At 40.8% G+C, this 26,118-nt stretch overlaps 1 protein-coding gene across 1 annotated transcript in view; it reads right to left on the bottom strand.

Annotated features, from left to right (window-relative positions):
• Positions 1-23,462: 23,462 nt before the first annotated feature.
• LOC126474789 (solute carrier family 22 member 7-like) overlaps positions 23,463-26,118 on the bottom strand; it is a 111,741-nt gene continuing 109,085 nt past the window's right edge. Inside the window, exon 9 of the mRNA XM_050102264.1 lies at positions 23,463-23,651. Within this exon, the coding sequence (XP_049958221.1) occupies positions 23,463-23,651 (189 nt within the window). The remainder of the gene's footprint in view (positions 23,652-26,118) is intronic.

Consider the following 26,118-nt stretch of genomic DNA (forward strand, 5'->3'; position numbering starts at 1 on the left):
CCTGATCATGGATTGCCTAAGGCCTTTCTGTAGGGCTTCATTCTGGCAGTGGTAATAAAATAATAAAATATTTTATATCCTTTCCATATTATTGAAACACATGGTACTATGTAGAATCATTTTCGAAGATATAAGTCTTATTATACTTTAATATGTATCACATTATCATTAAAATACTTCCTTTCCATTTCCTGAAACATGTTTTACAATTTAAATTATATTTAACTGTAAATTTCCATGGCATTTTTACGTTTCTATGACATGGTAAACACTCCTATCATACTCTATAAACCTGTTATGATTTCGAGCACGTATAAAAAGAGTAGCCTAGCCTTCTTTAGTCAGGCGTATGGAGTTGTTTCTTTCGCAGTAATGAGGTTGACACCAAGTCCAAGGCATGTAGTCAGTTAGCTGTCAGATTACTAACACAAAAAATAAACGATTTTCACCAAGTCACAATGATACATATGTGTCTATAGCAGTCTTGTGATTACACATTCAAAAGTATTTTCATCTGAATGTTCTGTAAATGATTTAATTATTTGCAAACCTCCATTGAAACAAAGTTAATTATCAATAGTTAATTTTACCTTTTATATTTTTTTTAAACTGGCTCTCTTTTCAATATGTACGTTTCTCGCTTGTAATATTGCCCATTTGCAGTGTATTAGTGCTGACATGTGATTTTGGTTGAATTTAGGGAAGTACTTGTCATGATTTCAATCCGTCAGATTATTATCAGTAGTAATATAAGGAATGTTCAAAAAGAAACGAGGTGGAGATATAATTACAGAAACCAGTACCTGTCTGTTAGAAGTATTGTCACTGGCTGTCGAGACACTTGTCCCACTGTGGCACAAGGCGGTGAATGGTTGGCTCATAAAATTCCTGGGGCTGCGATGATAACCAGTTCCGCGCGTACAGCTGGACGTCGTCGTCCGAGGTGAATCGTTTGCCCCTCATAGCCTTTTTAAGCCTGGCTTTTTGCTCAAAAATGGAGTAACCACAGGAAGAGAGATCCAGAATGTGTGGATGGTTGATGTTCTGCGTAAGTGCCGCTACTGTGTTGGCCGTATGAGGCTTTTAGCTGTCGTGGAGTGGAATGACCCATGGGTGAGATTGCCTGGTCGTTTTGATTTGTTCGCTTGGCAAATGGTGGTCAAGGTTTGAGAGTAACGCTGGGCATTCACTGTTGTCCCATGCTGCAGGAAGTGAATCAGGAGGGTGCCATATTGGCCAAAGAGAAACGTCAGCATAACCTTTCCTGCCCTCGTGTGGATGGCCTTGGCTCTTTTTTTTTATTATTATTTGTGGTAGTGACCCTGGATGTTTCCACGGAGACTTTGTCGTTTTGATTCTGGTTCGAAGTAATGACTCCATAACTCATCTCCAGCCACTACTCGTTCCAGAAACGCATTCCCTTCCCGAGCATAGTGCTGCAGATGAGCAAGACAGTAGGCCATTCGGCATGCTTCCTGGTGTGGTTGAATACTGTGGGGCACCCATTGGGCACACACTTTGCGCATGTGCAATCGTTCCTTCACGATGGTGTGAACACTACTGACCCTCAATCCTACTTCAGCGGCTATGGCTTCCACACGCCACGATATTACCCTCCTATCCCCGGTTTGCGCATTCTAGACTCCACCTCGTTTCTTTTTGAACGCCCCTTATATATTTAATCATAACACTGACACAACGAACTTCCATTGTTAACATGCAAGCCTGTGTTTAAGTACTCTTTGTATACAAAGAGTATAGCCTATTATAATTGTTTTACATTGAGTTTAATTGTTTTGAGAAACAGTTATCAACTTTTGGTCGTTACCTAAAATGAATTCACTTTCTAAGTAGTAGACAATTGTATCGAGTGGTATTTAATTACATTAAAAGTCAGCTGTCACTAATAATAGCTTATTTCTTATGTTCTCGTACTGGACTGATGATTCTGTATTTAGAAAATTACAAATTTACTGGAGAAATTCACACATATAAAATTTACTGTATGACACTAAAAAATTCTGATTAAATTTTCAGCATCAGTCACTAACTTATGTTCAATCCGTAAACACATTCCATAACTTGCTCAAGTCTTGGCAATAACACTGTGGCAGTTAAGCCATTACTAGTTTCAGCTGGCGATGTAAAGCTGCTCATCAGTTCTAGATGGCAGAACAATGCAGTTATATCCCCAAAAAGGCGACTGACACGTGGTGACGTTATCGACAGTGGGGACGATCCCGAAGTACAAGTTCGTATTCGTTTCAGCGGCTTGAAGGAATAGGAGTCAGCACTATGGGTGACTTCCCCATTGTTTTGAGCATGCACGAGGACAAAGGGAAGGTGTTTGATGCAACTGTTTTGACCTAAGGTTTGGAAATATTTTTGAGTAAATTGCCGTCAGTTTTCTGGGAGAATATTTTTCGTAAGACATGCGATGGATGGTACTTTGGCCATGGGCCTACATTGTGGCTTCAGTGTTTGAAGGAAAAATCATAGTGTTGTATAGGAAATTTGATGAGCATTGATGATGATAAGCCAGATGTGTTTGACGAAAGGATCAAGTCAGAATGGGTACGTTGGCTTGGTTGACATGTGCGGGCCATGGTACGAGCAGCTGAGGATGCGCTGGCCGGTGCACACTCTACTGGAAGGCGACTGTGCGCCATGGATTCAGTATTATTGCTTATGGACTGCCACTAGATATGATGGCAAGCAGGACACTTGGCGTGTGCAGTAACCAAGTGGCTTTGATGTAAAAGGCCGAGGCGTTGGAGGAACCACAACACAAACAACGCCCAATTCGTATGATAAAAAGGACAACGATTTAAAACGTGTATAAATGATTTCGGTTCATGAAGACGGGATGTATTGGCGACACCGATGAAATGTTACAGCCAGAAGTTAGAACTGTCGGTAGAAGACAGTCAGCAAACTGTCGGTAGCTGCTGTTAGCAGAAAACGGTCAACGGTTTGTGAAAACGTCTAACAAAACACGTTGATCTATTGAATGATGAGGTGGGATTACATGAAAGATGAAATGATGCATCAGGGTTTTCGTGCGGTGCGCAACTGCGATAGTGAAACGTTTTGAGATACGTAAATAAAGTCCAGACTTGTAACCTCTAAGACGTGGCTTCAGATAGGTGCTAGTGAGAGTTTACCTCAAGATGCTTGAGATCTGGGATGATTTATAAACAGATACCATAACATTACTGCTGAACCTAGTGATATTATAGCTACTGCCCCTTTCTCGATCTTATTTGGGAACATCATGACCCCAGTTTCCTGTAAGAGCACGATGTATTTCTCAAAATAATGTAAAAATCAGCGTTTGAAAAATGGAACGATTCCTAGCACTGCTGTGTACACATCCCTCTAAGTTTATTATGTTAAACGACAAAAGCTGGTTCTATGGTCAGTTAAGAGCCCATTAGGGAGAAACTTTTATATGAAACAATAGTTTTTTATGCATAAGTAGACAGATGAGAAAAAAAGCTTTGAAATATGCTTCTTATTGATTTACAGAGTTAAATTTATTTGGTGTCATTTTAGTATGGAAATGAAACTTTACTCTTAATCTATTGTTCTGAATAAAATTAAGTAACAATATATGATAATGTGAAAAAATGTGCTTAGAGCAAAAATCTTGTATAGTGAACCATAATTTGAAAAAAAAACGTGTTTCTTCAATTACTAAACGTATTAACAATAAATGAAAAGATAAAAAATGGGAAACAGTAAACAGATGGCCAAACATCTTCTTAATTCTGTAGGTGCACACAAATATGTCATTTAACAAGAAATCATTTTGTATGTCCATACGAAATGTAATTTACTTTGATACATTCATTACTTAAATATACGTAGATTTTGCTTATGTTGAACGTTGTGATTCAATATTTGTTAATCAAAGTTACAATTGTTAATTCATACGCAGTTTCCAAAAAGTTGTTTACCCTCTGAGATCTTACTTCCAAACTCCATAGAACTCAAAAGAGGTACCTTCTTAATGACTGGCCTTGATACCACACTGGATGGAAGGGAGTTATGCTGATTTAGTCGAAAACTAGTACTCATAAAACAATACTTTGGTATTCTAAGAGCAACAGGGATCGCAGGGTGCCAAGTTATAATAAAAAACATTGTCCCAAATTCCGATTTAGACTGCATTTGCTTAGGCCGCTGGCTTTTGAAGCGAAAAGAGAAAGGTTTGGATATTAATTATGGCTTCAATCCCTACCTGATAAAACATTTCTTTCCAGCCGAACAATGAAATCCCAATCGCTACAAATAGTTTGGCTACAACAGTGAACAGACATGCTCACTATACCTGACCCTTACAGCATGGTGAGAGACATCTTGTGTACTTTACAATTTCCTACTAAAACATTTGTTTAGCCTGATCACAATGTTCAAATCAGTGATTTCTATTTTAAATCTCTTACTCGGTCATCTTCATATTAGAAAACAGACAGGTGATGTCTACACGAATAGAACACGTACAATCGTTGCGCCGCCGACCCGCTTACGTCACACACCCTCCATACATTCCATGGACATAGTCTTCTGTAAATACCGAAGTACTTAATTCAATTTCGTTTTTAATCATATTAAATAATTCAATTTACAATGTCATATACGGATGTTAAGGTGTCCAACTACCTAATTTCAACTACTTTTTGAGGACCAGACAGCCACCTCTTCCTAGGAACCAGCGACGAGTTTGAATTCTGGCAGTAAAGAAAGGTCACTTCCGCTATCTCTACCAACCTAAGAAAATTGTTGGAAGAAAAGTGCACTTGTACTAACCTAAGCTACCCGACCGCCATTTCCTCCTAGGATCCAGCGCCAAGTTTGAAATCTGCCAGTAAACAAAGCTCACTTGCGCTCCTGCCGCCAATCTAAGAAAAATGTTGGAAACGAAGCTCATCACCACTAAACTAAGCCACCAGCACTCAACCTCTTCCTACACGTTTAGGGTAAAAGGACTTACCCTGCACTAGGCCGTGGATGTAGGAACCAATTTACTTTATTTAGGAATGGAGTGTATGTATCTCACAGACCTGTTCCACACCAGCCAGACCTGCAAAACATTCCTACATAACTCATTTACAGTGCTCTAGACACACGCTTGCTAATTGTAAACAGTTAAAAATAACCCACAGCACTGCCTACAGACATGTGAACCGCTCGTAAATAATGCAAAACATTTACGTCCAACTAGCCAAACAACTCCTAATTTTCGGAAATAATTTCAGTACATAGGCTAATGGAAGGTGGAAAGAGTGTACTTTATTTATTTGGGACGTATCTTTTTAACCTTTCGCATCTCATAGGCTTCGATATGTAAGGCTGACATAAGGCAGTTTCTGAACTCCAGTAGTGCTCTACACCTGGCAACACAACTGCACCCTCCTAGATATTCATTCCAATCCAGACCTCTAACTCCTCTACAGAAAAATTTGTCAAGTTATTTGTTGACTCACTCACAGTCTGACCAGATTGCAGTTTTTGCGCAAAAACCACTCAGACTGTGCTGTGCTGCTCAGGGAAGTGAGAAGGGCTGGACTCTATTTATTTGGAGCCCTGTTATTAAGTCGTGGAGTATATTCGTCACAAAACACCTGCAGCCGGCCGTGGTGGTCTAGCGGTTCTGGCGCTGCAGTCCGGAACCGCGGGGCTGCTACGGTCGCAGGTTCGAATCCTGCCTCGGGCATGGATGTGTGTGCTGTCCTTAGGTTAGTTAGCTTTAAGTAGTTCTAATTTCTAGGGTACTTATGACCTGAGATGTTGAATCCCATAGTGCTCAGAGCCATTTGAACCATTTGAACAAAACACCTGCACTGATCCGACTGTGGTCATCTGACACAGGCCACAAATACGTAAACAACTAATTTCACCACACAATAGCAAACAGCTCTTAAATAATTCAGGAAACAATATCAGCAGACGAGCTCTGTACTCTTAAACTCTCCAAATAAAACACCGCACAGTGCACAGGCATGCTCGCAAAATACTGCAACAGACGAGCCCAAACACCTCCATCTGCCGAACCGACCAAAAGTCTCTGCTCGGCCACCCACAAACATGACCTCAGCACAGTCGCATTCGCACCTAACACCAGAGAAATAGATATCGCCTATGCGCCATAGACTACGATCCAAGGCAGGCCGCGTGCGCGCGTGCGTTCGGCGGGGAATGGGGTTCCAGTGTCTCCAGCCAAGTTCAGCTTCCGAGCGCTCGTGACAGATGACCGAGAAGGGCACTCTCGACTGATACATGTGAAAGCTGCTATGTTCTTCTCATGTATACCGCCGGCGCCTCAGGTCTGCACCGGCCTTCTCGTCTATTGTTAGAATAGCTCATAGCTCTTTGACACACACGACTAACGCAGCCGGAAAAACATTTACTACTCGCATGCAAGCGAGATGGTGACGGAAAACCAATCAATTTTATCTGTGCTGCAGGTGCGTGCAATCATTGAGAACAATCTATTTATTTTTTCGAACTACTTATTTGACCATACAGCATACATACCTCACTATCATAAAACACCCACCCAGATGTGCCCTGGGCCGTTTTGCACAGCCCACAGACACGTACCCAATCATAATTTCAGTACACAATACAGAAAACTGCTACTAAATAATACATCACACAGATGTATAGATACGTTCAGCACTCGTAAACTATCCTAATAACGCATAGCAGAGCCTGCAGATCGGCTCGCAAAATAACTCAGCAGACGTGCGCAGGTACCCCCTACTCCACACCCTGTCCACAGGTTCGTGAAGTCACCCATCCGTCTGATATCAGACCTCTCACAGCCCCTGTTTGGCTTCCGTAAGCGTGAGATTTCGCGGTCAACGCGCTCATCAGCGGTCAAAGCACGCACATACATCCATCCAGGACCGCGATCCGTCACAATCCCGAGCCACGACCACCGAACGCGAGTGAAAGTCAACTTTATATCAACGTAGCTTAATGCCAAAGTGCAGCCTCCATACGCTAGACACATCATAGCAGCACATGTCTTTACCTCCTATGACACTGTAGCACACTGCACAATGCTCCTCACACGAAATTACATGGCCCTTTAACTAAAAATAACTACACATCCCTGCTCTCACCTCGTCACGTGACCAACCATCTAAAAACCTTCTCAATATTATTCTTACTTTACAACATTTAAAAAAAGAAAGACCTAATTTACACCTCCCACCGCACCTAACCTCACACCCGTCCCACCATCAACATACGCAGACGTCCTCAACCGTATCTTGACACTCATACATCACCCCACAAACCATGACCATCAATCAATTTACCATTTTCATCCCCTCTTTTCTCGCACTTTCAACAGTAAAATTAATTTTACACTCACCCAGAAATACCAAACCCAATTAAAGATTCAAACTTTTATACAGAGCGTCAAGCACATACGACATTCACACCAATATTGAAAGCGTGGTCCATATTTACCACTTCCACCTTGAATTAAATATTATTACCATTGCCGCAACATTCTGCCAGCGCTCGATTTGTACCTATTTTTCCGCTCTTAACTGTTGTCACTAGCGGTCGAATATCACTATCTATAAATTGCATAAATGTCCACATAAAAAAAAATATCGCCTCGCCGTTTAGAGACTCCTATATCTGAACACATAGCATCATTCAACTTGCTCTTATGTAATAACTCATCCATCAGGTCTGGGGGCAAGGTCACCTCTTTCTCTCTTTCTTTCTTTCTTTCAGCAGCAGACAGCTATTTTTTTACAGTAGTAGCTAAATTGCGCCATCAACTTAACATCACCATTCGCAAAACATATGTTCAAATACGTAAACAAACTTACTAAATTACACAGCGGTCCCGCAAAGAACATGACCTTCAATATTACAGTTCTTAATCCAATAACCACCGAAACAAGTACCAAATGCTCAAACTAATCCAACAGCGCCATACAAAGCGAGTGTCCGAGCGCCGCCGGCGGCATGTCAAAGCCACATAGCTGTCCATCAAAACAGCCACCCACTCAGCCCCAGGACGAGAATGCTGAAGTGGGCTCTCCGTATATATGCCCTCCAGCTATTGTCTAACGACATGCAGTGCACAAATGGATTCCTGGATAGCGCAAATCTCTATCTCCCTTTGCATCTCCTACAGGACTTGTAAACAGTGTCTCACCCTTCGCTGACAATTTCCACTCACAAATCTTAAACACTCACATATATAAAACCATATTCACTCCTGCCAAAACTCACTTAATAATAAAAAAGCATTCTCCCTTTCTAAGCATATATGAGTATGCATTTATCTTCACCCATCTGATCTCTGCAATTTAAGTCGGAGAAAGACATATCTGTTACCTTCTGCAACCTGTCTATAAACAGGCCGAAAATGCGCGCAATGTTGTACGCCTCAAACTAGGTACAAGTACAACAGATCGTCAACACCCTATCATCTTTATCCTCTACCATCAAACAGTTGAAAAGGCACGAAGGGACCAATGCAATCCACCGCCAGCGCGGACAAACAGAATTTACAATACTCCCCCCGAATAACTCAAAGTGCGACCATCCAAGAATTCCTAACAGTCCGATACCTCAAACTACAGATGCCTATATGAACAAGATCATATTAAATATACACATGCTGCGGAGACCCTTTTAAAATTTGATCACCCATTCTCGAAGCGAATGAGAAGCTGCCTCTTGCCCTTCTTCAAACAGTGTTTTCTAACACGCTTTTGCACACTGTCGAGCATTTCATCTTTCTGCCGCGACTTCGAAGTCAGTGTCTGATTATAAACAGACATTAACACGGACTGATGCACGGCCTCTCACAGGAAACTATATCTTGCACCTTGTAAATCATATTCTTACAGTCGATAGCGTAGCATTGAATGATTTTAAATAAAGGACAGCCACAGCTCATGGAAACTAGAAGAGCCTTGTGGCGTTGTAGCGACTTCCCTCGAAAGTATTGACCACCTCTACATTTAACTCATGTCCCAGTGACCGAATAGTTTATAACTCTGCATTACACTTCTAGTGATTGGTCATTTTTGCTCATAAGTACGGGATCACCGTTTTCGGTCTAGCAACCCCGGAAGTTGCGGTACATCAACCAAAATTTGTCACCCAACTCAAGCAAGCATTGTCAGTCATTCATTATGTCATACCCAATGCACAGGTGCGATGGATAAGACACCGCCGATCTACTGTTAAATTATCCATCACAGATGATATCGCGAAAAATTTTACAGTAAATCCAACACTGGCCAATGATGTGACAGCTTGTTTTCTTAATTTCAGTATCATAGCTAAACCATACATCCTCTACTTTGCAAGTATCGTTGCGACCATTCATAGATGACTGCTCAGCACGCCCATTCACACTTTATTTTCCAACACATAAAGACGATCAAATTATACCAGACAACGCTATATATATTTGTAAGACCTCACGCATAGTACTCGATCAATCTCTCTGCGTATGGCGGTCACAGAGCTATCTAGTCCTCTTACGTTAAAAGACCATCCTCACCTCGGCATTGACCTTTCTACCCCGCAACATCGCTATCCAATTATTCCTCAACCGAGCAGACGAATACAGCTATACTCCACCTCTCTTGACTGAATAGAGCTTTCCTAGTCATAACGCCTCCAAGAGCTCCACATTTCTCGAAATGTAACCAAGTCTTTGGGCTTAGCACACCATATAGATCTATAGTAACAGATCTCAAAGTGCCTTAATTTAATAGCATGCAGTTAAGAACAACAAGAACGGAGTGATATTTATACACAGCGTAGTTTGATACATTTTTAAGTAAATCATCCAATCTATCATGTGTAAAGTATTGTTCTAGAGTCCATGATCGATGCATCGAAGGTTCCGGTAGGAGAGAGGAGAGAGAGAGAGAGAGAGAGAGAGAGAACATAGACACACGCACACTCCTAAGACTAGAACGATCAACACCTAAAAACGGGCAATAAACCTAGATCGCGTACTTTTCCGTCCTGTCACAAATACATCCTTCTCCCCGGTCACCCTACACTGAGCTGTCTCTCCCCCAATCGTAAAACTCTTCCTTTCTATGATACGAGCCCAATATAGCCCTGCGGACACGTCTAGTGCCGACCGATCACACCAGATCACGAGTCAGAAATAATACTATTACTCCATCAGGTCTATATAAAAATCATAGTTATTAGCAGCCGGTACATCCTACAAGCAAACAGATACTCATAACAGCATTGTCCAACATGTGAAAGTTGCCGGCCGGAGTGGCCGAGCGGTTCTAGGCGCTACAGTCCGGAACCGCGCGACCGCTACGGTCGCAGGCTCGAATCCTGCCTCGGGCATGGATGTGTGTAGTTTCCTTAGGTTAGTTAGGTTTAAGTAGTTCTAAGTTCTAGGGGACTAATGACCTCAGAAGTTAAGTCCCATAGTGCTCAGAGCCATTTGAACCATTTTTTCGAACCATGTGAAAATTGCAAGTCATCCCGCCACCAACTCTGTAAACACCCGTCTATCGGGTAAGTGTGTACACAATGATTACAGCCCCTCACAAATACCCACAGCTAACTTAGTTATGACGCTTAATTCTCGATTTTACACCAGGCATGCGACAGGGTGGGGATCGCATAAATCAAAGTGCGTTTAGACGAATGTGTCAACTTTCATCACACATGAGATGTAAGTCCTCTGATGACCGACAGGTTCACCGTTAACGATCGCTAGTAGACAGTGCTTTAAATCACATACCGAACACGTAGCCGCATACGACTAGAACGCTGGCTACAATACGTGACTAAAGCATCGAAATAGAATACTGAAAAAAAAATCTACCTTCAGCAACTTATCGTTCTCTAGAATAAATGAGTCAACATTTGAATCGTACCTAGTTGCAGCTCTGTCTCAAAAGATCATCCCGTACACCCCCTGTTATCATTTAACACAGATGTGAGTAAGTTTAGACGTGAATGATTCTCTGTCCACCTAACAAGCATCAAATACAGTATTCAGCTCGAGGGTGTATCACTGCTACCTCAGTAGACATACACCATAATACGAACTCAATGAGAGAATTTGATTGCCTTCCTTATTCCGCTCGCTTCGATGCCATCGTTTTCCTGAATTCCTCTTGTTGCCGCATACTTGACTCAATGTACAAATCCTCCCTGCGAACCAGAAGATAGGCAAGTACGTTCTCATTTTCACCGCATTTCAGTGTATATTAGGTTAGTTTATATCTATGCGCTAATCAGTTTTCGCATTTCTTTCGATCTTATGTCAGATCCATCCATGCGACCGCGACATAAGTTATCGTTCTGTGTTCTAAAATTGCCTCTAAATGTAACCAAGGCGTATCCAGTCACGTTCACATTCGTAGAGCGCTTGCTCTCTTTTCTGCATCTCTATGTCCATGCACGCCTCGCAGACGGTTCCCAGGACCGTTGGTAGAGTACGGTTAACGTTCTAATGTGGATCCGCTACGAGTTATCGAAAGCGGTGTTCAGATGCGGATCCACAATACCCCGCGCACGGGGTAGTGTTTGAAGGTGGATCCGCCTCGCGCAAGATAGGAAGCTGTATTTGAATGCAGATCCACAGTATACAATACCCGAGTTAGCATTCGAGTGTGGATCTGCTACGTACTATATATACGGAGCTGTGTCCAAGAGGCAGATCCACCATATGCAGCATCCGTGATACGGTTCGCGGATGGACCAACCACGCGTTACATTTGGTGGAGTATTCTATGCTAGAAGTTCGGTCTACCAGCTGATGGGACCGGGTCCTGGGAGCCGTCCGCGAGGTGTGCATGCGAGTAGTAAATGTTTTCCCAGCCGCGTTAATCATGTGTGTCAACAAGCTATGCGCTATTCTGACAATAGACGTAAAGGCAGGTCCAGACCCGAGACGCCGGCGGTATACATGAGAAGAACAATGCAGATTTCACACGTGTCAGACGAGAGTGCCCTTTCTGGTGATCTGTCACGAGCGCTCGGAAGCTGAACTTGGCTGGAGACTCAGGAACCACCTTCCCCGCCGACCGGACGCGTGTGTGCGGCCTGCCTTGGACCATAATCTAAGGCGCATAGGCGATATAAATTTCTCTGGTGTCAGGTGCGAATGCTACTGTGTTGAGGTCATGTTTGGGGGAGGCCGAGCCGAGACTTTGGGTCGGTTTGGCAGCTGGGGGTATTTGGGCGCGTCTCTTGGACTGTTTTTGGAACATGTCTGTGCACTATGTGGTGCTTTATTTGGAAAGTTTAAGAGTACAGAGCTCGTCTGCTGATATTGTCTACTGCATTATTTGAGAGCTGTTTGCTATTGTGTGGTGAAATTCGGAGTTGCTTACTTGTTTGTGGCCTGTGTCAGGTGACCACAGTCGGATCAGTGTGGGTGTTTTGTGACGAATAAACTCCACGACTAAATAACAGGGCTCCAAATAAATAGAGTGCAGCCCTTCCTTACTTCCCTGAGCAGCACAGCGCAGTCTGAGTGGTTTTTGCGCCAAAATTGCAATCTGGCCAGACTGTGAGTGAGTCAACAAGTAACTGGACAAATTTATCTGCAGAGGAGTTAGAGGTCTGGATTGGAATGAATATCTTGGTGGGTTAGGTCGTGTTGCCACGTGTAGTGCACTACTGGGGTTCAGAAACTTCCTTATGTCAGCCTTACATATCGAAACATATGAGATACAAAAGGTTCAAAAAGATATGCCCCAAATAAATAAAGTACACTCTTTCCACCTTCCATCAGCCTATGGACAAATTATTTCCGAAAATTATGTGTTGTTTGGCTATTTGGACGTAAAGGTTTTGCATTATTTACGAGCGGTTCGCATGTCTGTAGGCTGTGCTATGAGTCATTTTTAACTGTTTACAATTAGCAAGCGTGTGTCTAGAGCTTTATAAATGAGTTATGTAGAATTGATTTACAGGTCTGTATGGAGTGGAACATGTCGGTGTGATAGATACACTCCATTCCTAAATAAAATAAATTGGTTCCTCCAGCTATGGGCCTAGTGCAGTGTGAGCCCTTTTCCCCGAAAGGTGTAGGAAGAGGTTGAGTGCTGGTGGCTTAGTTTAGTGGTGATGAGCTTCATTTGCAACAATTTTCTTAGGTTGGTGGTGGGAGTGCAAGTGAGCTTTGTTTACTGGCAGATTTCAAACTCGGCGCTGGTTCATAGGAGTAAGTGGCAGTCCGGTGGCTGAAGTTAGTACAAGTGCCCTTTCTTTCCAACAATTTAGTTAGTTTGGTAGAGAAAGCGGAAGTGACCTTTCATTACTGCCAGAATTCAAACTCGGCGCTGGTTCCTAGGAAGAGGTGGCTGTCTGGTCCTCAAAAAGTAGTTGAAATTAGGCAGTTGAACACCTTTACATACGTATATGAAATTGTAAATTGAATTATTTAATATGATTAAAAACGAAATTGAATTAAGTACTTAGGTATTTACAGGAGACTATGTCTGTCGCGTGTATGGAGGGTGTGTGACGTAAGCAGGGCGGCAGGGTACAGTTATTACGTACGAGTAAGAGAGAGTCAAATAGCGAGCGTTCTAGTGCGGACCAAACTTGCTGTTATATAGTCATGGCGGATTCCACTGTCGATCAAACTTTGCCGCACTGTGTTCTTGCTCACACAAGGACACGTGGTGGAGGGTGAGCGGTCGGCATCGACAGGTTTGAAGATGCACAGGAAAACAACTTTGGCGCCAAAAGTGTCGCAGGGAACGGCCGACAGTTGTGTGGTTCAGCTCCGAGGCAAACATTTTTGACGGGAAACGTGCGAAGGCGACGAATACACATGGTGAGCCGACAAGGGACCGCTGTGACGTCAAACTCGGTAAGTTGCAGCGTGTCCAGCGAAAACATGTTTATGACGTGGGAGCGATCGCTGGGCTCGCCCCCAGCATACTGGCAGTCAAGCGTGAGTGGCCGGCTGCCTCACGTGACAGGCGTTGGTAGTGTCTCCGCGTGCTGGCCCGGGAGTGGCGAGGATTTGAACTAATGCAGTTGGAGGGCGGATGTCGTGGCGACTGCACTACGATATCAAAGATGTGTGTGCTGGCTGTGTTGGAGAACAAGTGATGACTGTACTGCTTGAAATAAAGTCTTTAGTCCCTTCCCCCCTACAAAATCAAAGGACGTGACTTATGTTACTATAAGTGCAGTTTATTATTTGACGTGATTATGATAGGCTACCAGTGAAAAAAGTTAAGTGACGGAGAAAGTTCGTACGTGTGATCAATTATGGTGTTGGAATTTGAACTTGGGACAGATTTTTGTTATGGATTTAAGGAAAATAGCTTTCTCGCCGAAAAATCGAACATCTTGAATAAATAATAAATGATAATAATAAATAGATTTACAGTTTTCGAGACATTATCGTGTTGGAATTTGAATTTGGCGCAATTTTCTAGTGGAGGCAGGCCTATAATAATAAGTAATAATAATAATAATAATTAATGATAATGAATGATATTAAATGATAATGAATAATAATGAATAGCCGGCCGCGGTGGTCTAGTGGTTCTAGGCGCGCAGTCCGGAACCGCGGGACTGCTACGGTCGCAGGTTCGAATCCTGCCTCGGGCATGGATGTGTGTGATGTCCTTAGGTTAGTTAGTTTTAAGTAGTTCTAAGTTCTAGGGGACTGATGACCACAGAAGTTAAGTCCCATAGTGCTCAGAGCCATTTGAACCATTTAATAATGAATAATAATAAAGAAAAGTAAGGTTTCGCAGCCATTATCGTGTTGGAATTTGAATGTAGAGGGAATTTTCTATTGGAGGCAGGTCAATAATAATAAATGATAATAAATAATAATAAATGATAATAAATTATAATAAATGATAATGAATGTTAGTAAATGATAATCAATAATAATAAAGATAAGTGCGGTTTGTGCATGCATTATCCTGTTGGAATTCAAACTTCCTGCCATTTTCTCTTGTTGAGGCTTAGGTTCTTGGACATCGCACAATTGGTCTATTTTCCCGCCAAAATTCAAAATTCACGCCATTTTTTCTCGAGATTAGGTTAGTGGACATTGCACTATTGACCTATTCTCCTGCCAAAAGCCGCCTTCTTCGATGACGTCATCCGCTTTTGGCAAGTCTACATGCCGCCATATTGGATGATGTCATCGCCACCATCTTGAATAAATTTGGCAACAACGCAGTGGGGTTGCAACCACCTTGACCCACTACTTACACAACCTCTGATGTCTCAAAATGCGCCTTATCAACCGCTCTTTCTTCCAGTCATGTTGTACCCCGAATGACTTGTCCCCCAATTCTATTCAGTACCTTCTCTTTAGCTACTTGATCTGCCAATCTAGTCTTCAGCATTCATCTGTAGCACCATTTTTCAAAAAGTTTCTATTCTCTTCTTGTCTAAACTCTTTATCGTCCACCCTCGACTTTCATACAAGGTTACACTCCAGATAAATACTCCCAGGTAGGACATCCTACTACTTAAGCCTGTATTAACAGATTTCTCTTCTGGAGAAACAATTTTCTTGCTAGTGCCAACAAATACATGGTATCCTCTCTACTTCAACGATAATCAGTTATTTTGATGCCCAACTGCAAAAATCATCAGCTACTTTAAATGTCTCTTTTCCAATTCCACTTTTCCTTCGTATCACTAGATTTCGTTCGATTACATTCCATTATCCTTGACTTGCTTTTGATGATGTTTCTCTTGTACCCCCTTTTTAAGATGCCATCCAGTCCGTTCATATGCGCTTTCAAATATTTTTGTTGTCTCTGACAAAATTGCTATGACATTGGAAAACATGAAAGTTTTTATTTCTCTGTCTGAAATGTAATTCCTCCTACACATTTTTGTATTTCCTTCTTCCCATAGTCGGATTTTATATCTCCCATGCTATGCAAGAACGTCTGCTCAGGCCTTGCCTTTTCCTCTGTTGCCTTCACTATTTCATCTCTCAACGCTACTCTTCTAGTCAACCGTTGCCTAATGATCTTTCTTTGACTCTCAGCAACTTCTGGTGCTTTTAAATTACCTAGGTTCCAAATCCTTAATTTCCTACCTTCTTGCTAATTCTTCAGTTTTAATCTACATTTTGTAAGCAGCAAATAGTGGGTGGAGTCCACATCTGCCCATGGTAATGTCTTAAAATTTATAATATGGTTCCGAAATCCATGTCTTTTCATTATATAAGCAGTCTGAAGCAATCCAGTTTAATCAGGTCTCCTCCACGCATACAACCTACTTTCATATTCCTTTAAACCTACTGTTAACAATAATTTGATTATGCCCTGTGCAAAACTCTATCAGACGACTTCCTCTCTCATTCTTTCCTCCTTCTCTCACTCCAGATTCAACCACCACTTTTCCTCCTTTTTCCTTCCATACTATCGAATTCAAGTCCCACACCCCAATTAAATTTTCGCCTCATTTAACTATTTGAACATTTTATATTTCTTCAATCTCTTCGTCAACTGCAGAGGCAATTGGCACGAACATACGGGCAAAGTGGAATAACTGAATCATAGTCACTGACTCCTGTTGGGCTGTCTTGGTGACGATCGCGGCTTGTAGATTTTAAGAAAATTCTGAGCTAGCCACTGTGAACTGTGTTGGCTATTGATGTACTTCTGTTTGGAATACACGGTCGAAATATTTTCGGAGGCTTATCGATTGTCAACACATCAACGCTGCAGCTCTCCAATATTGCATTTTCCCATACAGCGGCAAGGGTGCCCTGACTTCTGTGAGTCAAAGACGGTACTTTGACCATCTCTCAGACTCATTTGCATGTGGGGGACTGCCAGTTTTCTGTGTGTTCTAGTAAGGGATTAATAATTGTTGGAATTAAGTTGACAGATATACGAAGCAATGCCACGTTTTGAAACATCAGTGAAACTTGTTTTACTTTTCAATATTAATCTTTGATTGATAATTTTCTTTCATCTACTTGAATTCGTCCATTTTCACGTCTAATAAGAATTTCATAAGAACTGTGCAGAAAAAGTTTGATTAATTATCGTTTCAGGGTTAATTGATTCGCTTTTATAGCCAGGCGCTGTATGACTCTGAGCTCCTCGCTAGCTGTATTATTTCAATTACGTTACTGAATTACTTAGAGAGTGTGGAGAGTCACCTAGTACCTTTCGAAATAAGTAATGTTAGCAAACAGTCACAGTTAACTTATAGCTTACTTTTTGAAATTTAAATCGGGAACTTCACTTGTGCTAGCCCTATGGCTAGCATGTACGTCCGTTTGTCAGATCGATCTCTGATATTTCTTCCATTTTCCTTCAACAACGATGAATATTTACTATTGGCACGATGTACGAGAGAGAATTGTCAGAGAATGTGTTTCGGTAAGTACCAATTTGATAAGGAATACCATTCACTCCATGATAAGAAGATTGCAGCACTGTATTGATACTAATTGTCATCACTTCGAACACCCTCTGAAACTAGACGTTCATGCCACCTTTTCGACCTTCTTTGACATCCAGAGACCTTATTGTTAGACATGATTGGATTTGTCTCGATAGCCGCTATCAGACAATAAGGACCAAAATACAGCATCCTATTAAAAAAACAATGTTAAACACCATATCTCTGAAGCGACCCCACCTAGCAACAAAAAACCAACGTAATATTATGGACACCATTGTCTCATGCAACTTTGTCGCACAAACGTTTCAGCTCCGATCATACTTTCGGAGTTACTCTTGGTGGCAATAGTTAATGAGTCATCCTATATAACAGGACAATCCACAATACAGTATCTAGTATAGTTTTTCATCTATCACTGAGAGAACATAAGGCTAACATATTTGGAAGGTACTTTCATATACCAACATCAGACAATTACCACTATCATTATCAGTTTCGGTAGCTACCAGAAATCTTCAGTTTTACAGCAGTAGCATCTCATTTACAACAAAAATGGTTCAAATGGCTCTGAGCACAATGCGACTTAACTTCTGAGGTCATCAGTCACCTACAACTTAGAACTACTTAAACCTAACGAGCCTAAGGACATCACACACATCCATGCCCGAGGCTGGATTCGAACCTGCGGCCGTAGCGGTCGCTCGGCTCCAGACTGTAGCGCCTAGAACCGCACGGCCACTACGGCCGGCCATTTACAACAGCTTACGTCATTTGATTAGATCCTAACTCGAGATGTAGGATACGAAATCAATTTAAGTAAGTACGTTGATTTTATTCTATATCACTTACAGATAACGATAATATTATTGTTGTGTTCTTATCAGTAGAAGCGTGATCCGATAATTTACAAGAACGTGAATGGATGTCTTAGTTGATGGAGTAGATGTGTCATAGACAAATAGCGTAATTTAATATCAAAGATAGACAGCGTAATATTACGTACATTAACTTCTATTGAAACTAACTTGTCGTGTATCATATTAAGTCACTTGTGTAATCTTGCTTAGAACTTACATTCACAGCCTGTATTTAGCCTATGACTTTTAAAATACGGTTCACTAAACGTTTGTTCCCTATTTCGCTTTGCATATTGAGCAATTACAGAAATTTAGTCCTTCCCATGTACATAGTTCCCCCACGTTCAGCTTTATGTCCTAGACCTCTACGCGGTTTGATGCAAACCAAGAACCACGATAACATTGTAAATGAAGTCATATACACAACAGGCAGTATGTTTTCGTTATCATTTATTCATTGGTATCATGAATCGAATCTTACGCAACTTCCCACATCTCTCTAATTTTCTTTTATTGAATGCAGATGTAATCACATACATATTAGCCAGCACAAATTTGTATTCTTTATCTGTTACCTGTTCCAGCGTTGTAGTATACGTTTCTTTGCAGATACAGGCGACAACAGAAGTATCTGAAATTTCCTTATAGAATTGTGGTTTAATGATCTAGCTTTAAAATATCATAACATCGACAAAAAACAAAATAGATATTTAATTAATTGTTTCAGGTTTTTATCTCTTACAGCAGCTTAAAGAACTTTATAGAATATGTACTATTTATTACGAAATGGAGTTGCACGAAGGTAATTATTGGCTGAAGACGAAGTTTCCAATCGTGCCGTAGGACAGTCGTCGTGGATATCGACTCTTGGTCCTGTCTCACTAGTGTAAAGTACACAAAACAGGCGTTCTCCTGATCGTTTACAATACTAATCACCGACATTTCGGGAATAAATAGAGAATTTTCAAGCAAATTAATCTCTTGTAAATCTAAGAACAAAGGTGGTGGCACATTGCATGCAAAATTGAACTAACTCTCGAAAGAAACATACCACCCAGCCATTGCGATGTAGTTCTTTTTTCCTCCTTTTTTCAGTTAAGACGACTGCCTCGACAATTCCAATCGAAAACTCAAGTTCTATATTGTTACTCCTACCTACCTGTGTAGGAATGTGCTCCGTGTCTGACTATCCCGTGGTCTACAGAATCTTTTTCAGTGACACTAAGCATCGAAATCCCATGAAGCTGTTACGCTGTTATAACGGGCGGGGAGGTTCAACTACGACATGGCGAATGGGGGGGGATGTGTGTGGGAAGGGAGGGGGGGTTGGCCCTCACTGGTCTGCAAGCGGAGTTGAGCGAAATAATAATAGCTGTCGCGGACCAAACAAGAACCCTTTGGAGTAAGACTCCAGTTGTATCTCGAGCAATCTACGGAAAACTCCATCACTCCAACTTTACAAAATTTAATCGAATATAAGTGGAAAACAAATTACCGAGGGAGTAAATTCTCTCAACCTCCGGTCGCAAGCAGGCATTTCGGATTCTGGGGAGGCTGCACTTTCCGCTCTTGTTTTATCGAAAGAATCTGAAAAACTGAAATTCAAGGAGAAATATAATATAGGAACACTGAACATTAATTCACTGATCAAAATAGGAAAACATCAAGAACTGACTCAAGCACTTGACCGCCACAATATCCAACTTCTGGCATTATAAGAAACTCGCTGTACTCATGAAAATTCTTTTCAAATGGGCAATTACAGAATTTGTACAGGAAAACCAGCAGAGCTTATCTTTGGAAAAGAAGAAATATAATGGCGCCCATAACAATCTTCAGCTCTACGTCCAACAGGCTCTCAACATTGAAGATCAAGTGTAAAAACCAAATGTATACGCTAATGAATGCCCATGCTCCAACAAATATTGATAGCAAAAAGATCCGAACAACGTACAGATTTTCTGGGAAGAACTAGACCACACGATTCAGAAGATTTGAAAGAAAAATATCATTATTCTGCACGGATATTTTAATGCACAGCTCGCAAGGAGAAGGAATACAAAGATGTAATAGGAGAATACCCAGTGCATAAGGGGTCAAACAGGAATGGAATAAAACTTGTGGATCTCTGCCAAATTTTCAACGTCAAAATTATGACTACACACTTCAAGAATCATCCTAAGAAGATGACGACTTGGAAAGCACCAAATCAACTCCTTTGAGAGTTCCAAATTGACCACATAGCCATTTATGGAAGAGAATTTAAGACAATTCAAAATATTAAGGTACAGAAAATACATACGGATTGCTATCTTGCTATCTTGTTAAGTATAAAATTAAATTCACCCAAATTCAGGAAGAAATAATAATAAACATATGAGAAAGCATTTTTAAACCAAGAATCTAGCGGCAGATAGTCAAAATTATTTCAAATCGAAATAGTGAGGTGAGACATGGGAAGAAATTAAGTCTCAAATAATGAACGCTGCAGAAAAATCTCTTCCAACCAAAACCAAACAGAAGAATGAAAAGTGCAATGAAGCTTTGCAAAAACAGACAAATGCTTTGGGAAAAATTTAAATCAAATGGAAGACAAAACAACATCAAAAGGTTCACGGAAGGTAGAAAAATAGCCTTCTACACAATCAGAAACGACAAGAGAGTGTATTAAAGACTATCCCTTCAACAAATACATGTCTACTTCACTCAAAATAAATCCAGAGACTATTACGAATCTTTCAGAAGATACCTGAAATGTTACACACCACCAAGGTGAAATTTTCATGACAAATCAGGGAAATTAATTACTAATGAACAAGAAAACTGCAACATTTTAGCATATTATTTCGAAGACCTTCTCAACTGTGAAGCGCCTCCCGAGAAACCGGAATTCAAAACTCCAGAAGAAATCCCTGCAGAATCACATCTAAATTAAGTCCGGCAAGCTATAAAATCCCTCAAGAATAACAAATCATCTGGTGTAGATGGAATCACAGCTGAATTTTTGAGACTAGCTGAGCGAAACGTAGCACTGCAGCTCGGTACAACCGTTAAGGAAGTTTGGAGAACCGACATGATCAAGATGATTGGAGGACGGCACTTATACCTACACTTCACAAAATGGTGACAGATCAGAAGTGAACAAATACAGGGGAATTTTCCTTCTATCCGTTCCATACAAGGTCCTTTCCACGATATTACTAAATAGAATTCTCGACGCACAGGTAGGAGAATACCAATGTCGGTTTACAAAAGGGAGGAACTGTTCGGAGCAAATTATTTAACTTAAAAAATATAATTAGAACTCGTGCCGATCAACCACATGTTACGACGTTTACTGATTTTAGAAAAGCGCATGACTCCATAGACAGAGAATTCCTCATTGGACCTCTGGCGGAATTTGCAATTGATAGAAAAACTAAAGGGTACTAAAGTAAACACTGACAGATATCAAGTCCAAAGTCAATTTTCGAGGCAAGATTTCTGAACCTTTTAAAATCCAAACGGGTTTGAGACAAGGGGATGGACTCTCCCCAATTATATTCAACATATTTGGAAAAGATTATGAGGGAGACATTGGAGGAACACACAACAAAAAGTAAAGGATTCTTTGGAGGATCAGTCAAAAACCTCACTATACATGCACTAGTTTTTGCAGATGATATTGTTCTTCTATCCACAAAATTTAGCAGATTCAAGTAAGCAAATAGAAATCTTAGCAAAGCGTGCAGTCAAATTTGGTTTACAGATGTCACAAGAAAAAACTAAATTCATGTCTTACAAATATAAGGAAATCAAAGAATTGCACACAATTTCTGCATATATAGAAGCGTCTAATACTTTAAATATGTGGGAGAAACAACAAACGATACTGGCATAGAAAAGGTGTCAAACTTCGAGTACCTAAACTTAGGAGGGCATACATTTTGACACAGAAGCTGTACAACAGAAAATACCTGTCCCGAAATGCAAAGTTATTACACTGCAATACAGTGACGAGAACACAAGTTCAAAATGCTGAAGAAACACTCTCCCTCAAGAACAAAGGACTAATAGATGAGCTAAAGAAGAAGGTAAGATTAATTATGAGGAAGATTGTTGGTGGGCACAAAGAATTGTTGAAGAATGGGTAAAGATGAGCCATGAAAAACAATCTATTAAATCAGTCACAACGGAAATTAGAAAGAGAAGGCTGATGTTCTTTCGTCATCTGGTGAGAATGGATGATGGCAAATTAACGAAGAAAATCTTCAGTACAATTCAACAGAGGAAAACAGCCTACTCTTGGCTGCAAGGAATAAAGAAAGACATCGGAGAACTTGGACTTACAGAAATGGACGCAATGAACAGGGACAAGTACAGAAAGGCAACAACTGAATTCGAGGTTTTGCTGGAGGCTCCAAAACCGAAGACCAACAGGAAACTAACAGCAGAACATCTATCAAAAATGGCAGCAGGCAGAACAGCAGCCTGAGAGAAGAGAAAGAAAAAAGTAGAAATGAAATAGAATTTGTAACGCTGTCCTTAGTTGGCCAATTCGTGTAAATAATAAAATAAATAATAAATACCAAAATAAGGAGACACAAAACCTGGACCACCAATATCATGTCTTCAAATTTAAAGTGTTGTGTAGACTAAATTTATTTGGCAAGGAATTTTAACATAACACTTGAGGGTAGTGACGTTGGATCTCAAATAGTTTTGTACATAATGAACGACATTCTTTCGTAATCGTATATTATGTGACATATCCACCAATAATATTGAATGAAAACGTTTCAATAAATACGTTATATCACTCTGGTTCCTCCCAAGTATCATAAATAAACTTTACTTCTTACGACAACTCGTAGTACTGCATTTCAGAACACAGGGGAAACTTCGAGCTATTCAAAATATCGAAAAACTATTGCAATATTCTCAACTGGAACTGTTCTTGACTGACACTACGTATTTGCTAAAACTAGTAACTATTTTACTCAGTAACACCTTATACATGAAATTATGAAGAATGTGTGCAGTCTAAAGAAATATTTCGCGACACCTTTAATGAATCATGTAGACCTAGAGACAACTGTCTTCCCACATTCTTCCACTATGTTGGCGTAGTCTTCAGCTATGGTAACAAACAGGGTAAAAATTTGCACTTTTCTTCAGAAAAAGTATATAAACGACAGATTCGTTTAACGAACTCCCTAAATGGGTTTACTCCATGGCACACTGTGGAGCTGGCTTTGGCTTCCAGCTCCAATACTTCTGGTCTTTTCCGAAGACGGCAGCATCCTGTAATGATTCTGGTAGCCTCTGCAACGCCGATTCTGGAAGGAACGATACTGCAAACGCTGTTCCCAAGTTTAGAGCTGCGAGAATGGCGTAGGGGGTCCGTCTATCACTCTGAAAAAGAAAAAGAGCGTTAGCGAAGCAAATCATAGTTTCGAGTCAAGACAATACTCATAACAAGGACAGAAAAAGAAAGAAAACTTGTTTACTTGAACAAGAACAGACTCTGAAACATTTCCAATTTCGTAACATTAATTATCAGTTCTGTCACGAATGTCTACAGTGCTGTGCTCTTATATTAATCGTCTTTACTGCTTTTCTGTATTAAAAAGTGACAATTCTGAAATTCTGCAACTGATCTTCCACTCTGCAGGGGAATGTAAGCAGTTAAAAACTTTTCGACTGACAAAGGACGACAGTCGGACCATGATTTGAAATTTGTCACTTGTCTTCCAAAAGGTAATATACCGGGTTATGTCTCTGCATAGGTGAAGTTTTAAATCCTGTCTGAATAAGTTTTTGATGTTGGCAGCACGAAAGGAAACAGAGGTAAGTTTTATGTTCATACAAATCGTTTTACGATTTCTATGAAATAATCATTGACCTCTCACTATATAAAACTAATCATGGTACGAACAGACCTGGAAGACCCAACGGTACCGACCGATCGCCGTGTCACCGCCGTCGACACTCTATGCGAATATGGTAGAGCATGTGGTCAGCACACCGCAGTTGTCAGTTTCCGTGAGCGGAGCCTCTACTTCATCACCAGGTAGCTTCTCATTTGGCCTCACAAGGGCTCAGTGCACGCCGCTAGCCAACGGCGCTCGGCGGACCGGATGGTCACCCATCCAACTGCCAGACAAGCCTACAGCGCTTCACTTCAGTGATGAGACCGGAATGGGGGTTGCAACTGCCGCAAGGCCGTTGGCGGTGTCTCAGTACATGTTATGTGATTACCATGAACCATTCTTGGTCTCTCAAAAATATTGCTAGATTTACTTCTTACATACTGTCTCAATCAATGAACACATATGTTTTAAACTTGATGATTATACACGTGTCTCTAAATCACATGAGAAATGTATGCCCTTTCAAGAAGATATTACGAACATTCGCAGTTATTCAATATGTCGAAGTCAAAATTATTGTATTTTTGGCTATAGACTATATACAGATAACATTCTATCCTACACTTTTTTCATAAATGGCTCTGAGCACTATGGGACTCAACTTCTGAGTCATTAGTCACACAGAACTTAGAACTACTTAAAACTAACGAACCTAAGGATATCTCACACATTCATGCACGAGGCAGGATTGGAATCTTCGACCGTAGCGGTCGCGCAATTCCAGACTGAAGCGCCTAGAACCTCTCGGCCACATAGGCCGGCAGTAGACAACATTCCATTAGAATTACCGACAGCCTTGGGAGAGCCAATCCTGACCAAACTCTACTATCTGATGAGCATGTTGTATGAGACAGGCAAAATACCCTCAGACTTCAAGAAGAATATAATAATTCCAAGCAGGTGTTGACATATAAAATTACCGAACTATCAGTTTAATAATTCGCAGCTGGAAAATATTAACACGTTTTTTTGCAGACGAATGGAAAAACTGGTGGAAGCCGACGTCGGCGAAGATCAGTTTGGATTCCGGTGAAATATTGGAACACGTAAGACAGAACTGACCCTGGTACTTATCTCAGAAAATAGCTTAAGGAAACGCAAAACTACGTTTCTAGCATTTGTAGCCTTAGAGAAAGCTTCTGATAATGGTGACTAAAATATTCTCTTTCAAATTCTTAAGTTGGAAAGGGTAAAATACAGGGAGCGAAAGGCCATTTACAATTTGTACCGAAACCAGATGGCAGTTATAAGAGTCGAGGGTCATGATAGGGAAGCAGTGGTTGGGAAGGGAGTGAGACAGTGTTGTAGCCTCTACCCCTGATGTTATTCAATCTGTGTAATTGAGCAAGCAGTAAACGTAAATAAAGAAAAATTCAAAGTAAGTATTAAAATATATGGGGAAGAAATTAAAAATAAAAATTTGAGATTCGCTGAGGAGATTGTAATTCCGTCAGAGACAGCAAAGGACTTGCAAGAGCAGTTGAAGGGAACGTTCAGTGCTTGAAAGGAGGATATAAGATGAACATCAACAAAATCGAAACTAGGAGAATGGAATGTAGTCGAATTAAGTCGGGTGATGCTGAGGGAAGTAGATTAGAAAATGAGACACTTAAAGTAGTAAAGAAGTTTTGCAGTTTGTGGAGCAAAATAACTGTTGATGGTCGAAGTAGAGAGGATATATAATGTAGACTAGCAAAGGCAAGGAAAGCGTTTCTGAAGAAGAGAAATTTGTTAACATAGAGTATAGATTTAAGTTCAGGGAGTCGTTTCTGAAAGTATTTGTATGGAGTGTAGCCATGTATGGAAGTGAAACATGGACGATAACTAGTTTGGAGAAGTAGAGAATTGAAGATTTCGAAATGTGGTGCAACAGATGAATGCTGAAGATTATATGGGTAGATCATTTAACTGATGAGGAGGTACTGAGTAGGACTGGGGAGAAGAGAAGT

This window comes from Schistocerca serialis, chromosome 4 (assembly GCF_023864345.2).
Source record: "Schistocerca serialis cubense isolate TAMUIC-IGC-003099 chromosome 4, iqSchSeri2.2, whole genome shotgun sequence".
Classification (NCBI taxonomy): Eukaryota; Metazoa; Arthropoda; class Insecta; order Orthoptera; family Acrididae; genus Schistocerca; species Schistocerca serialis.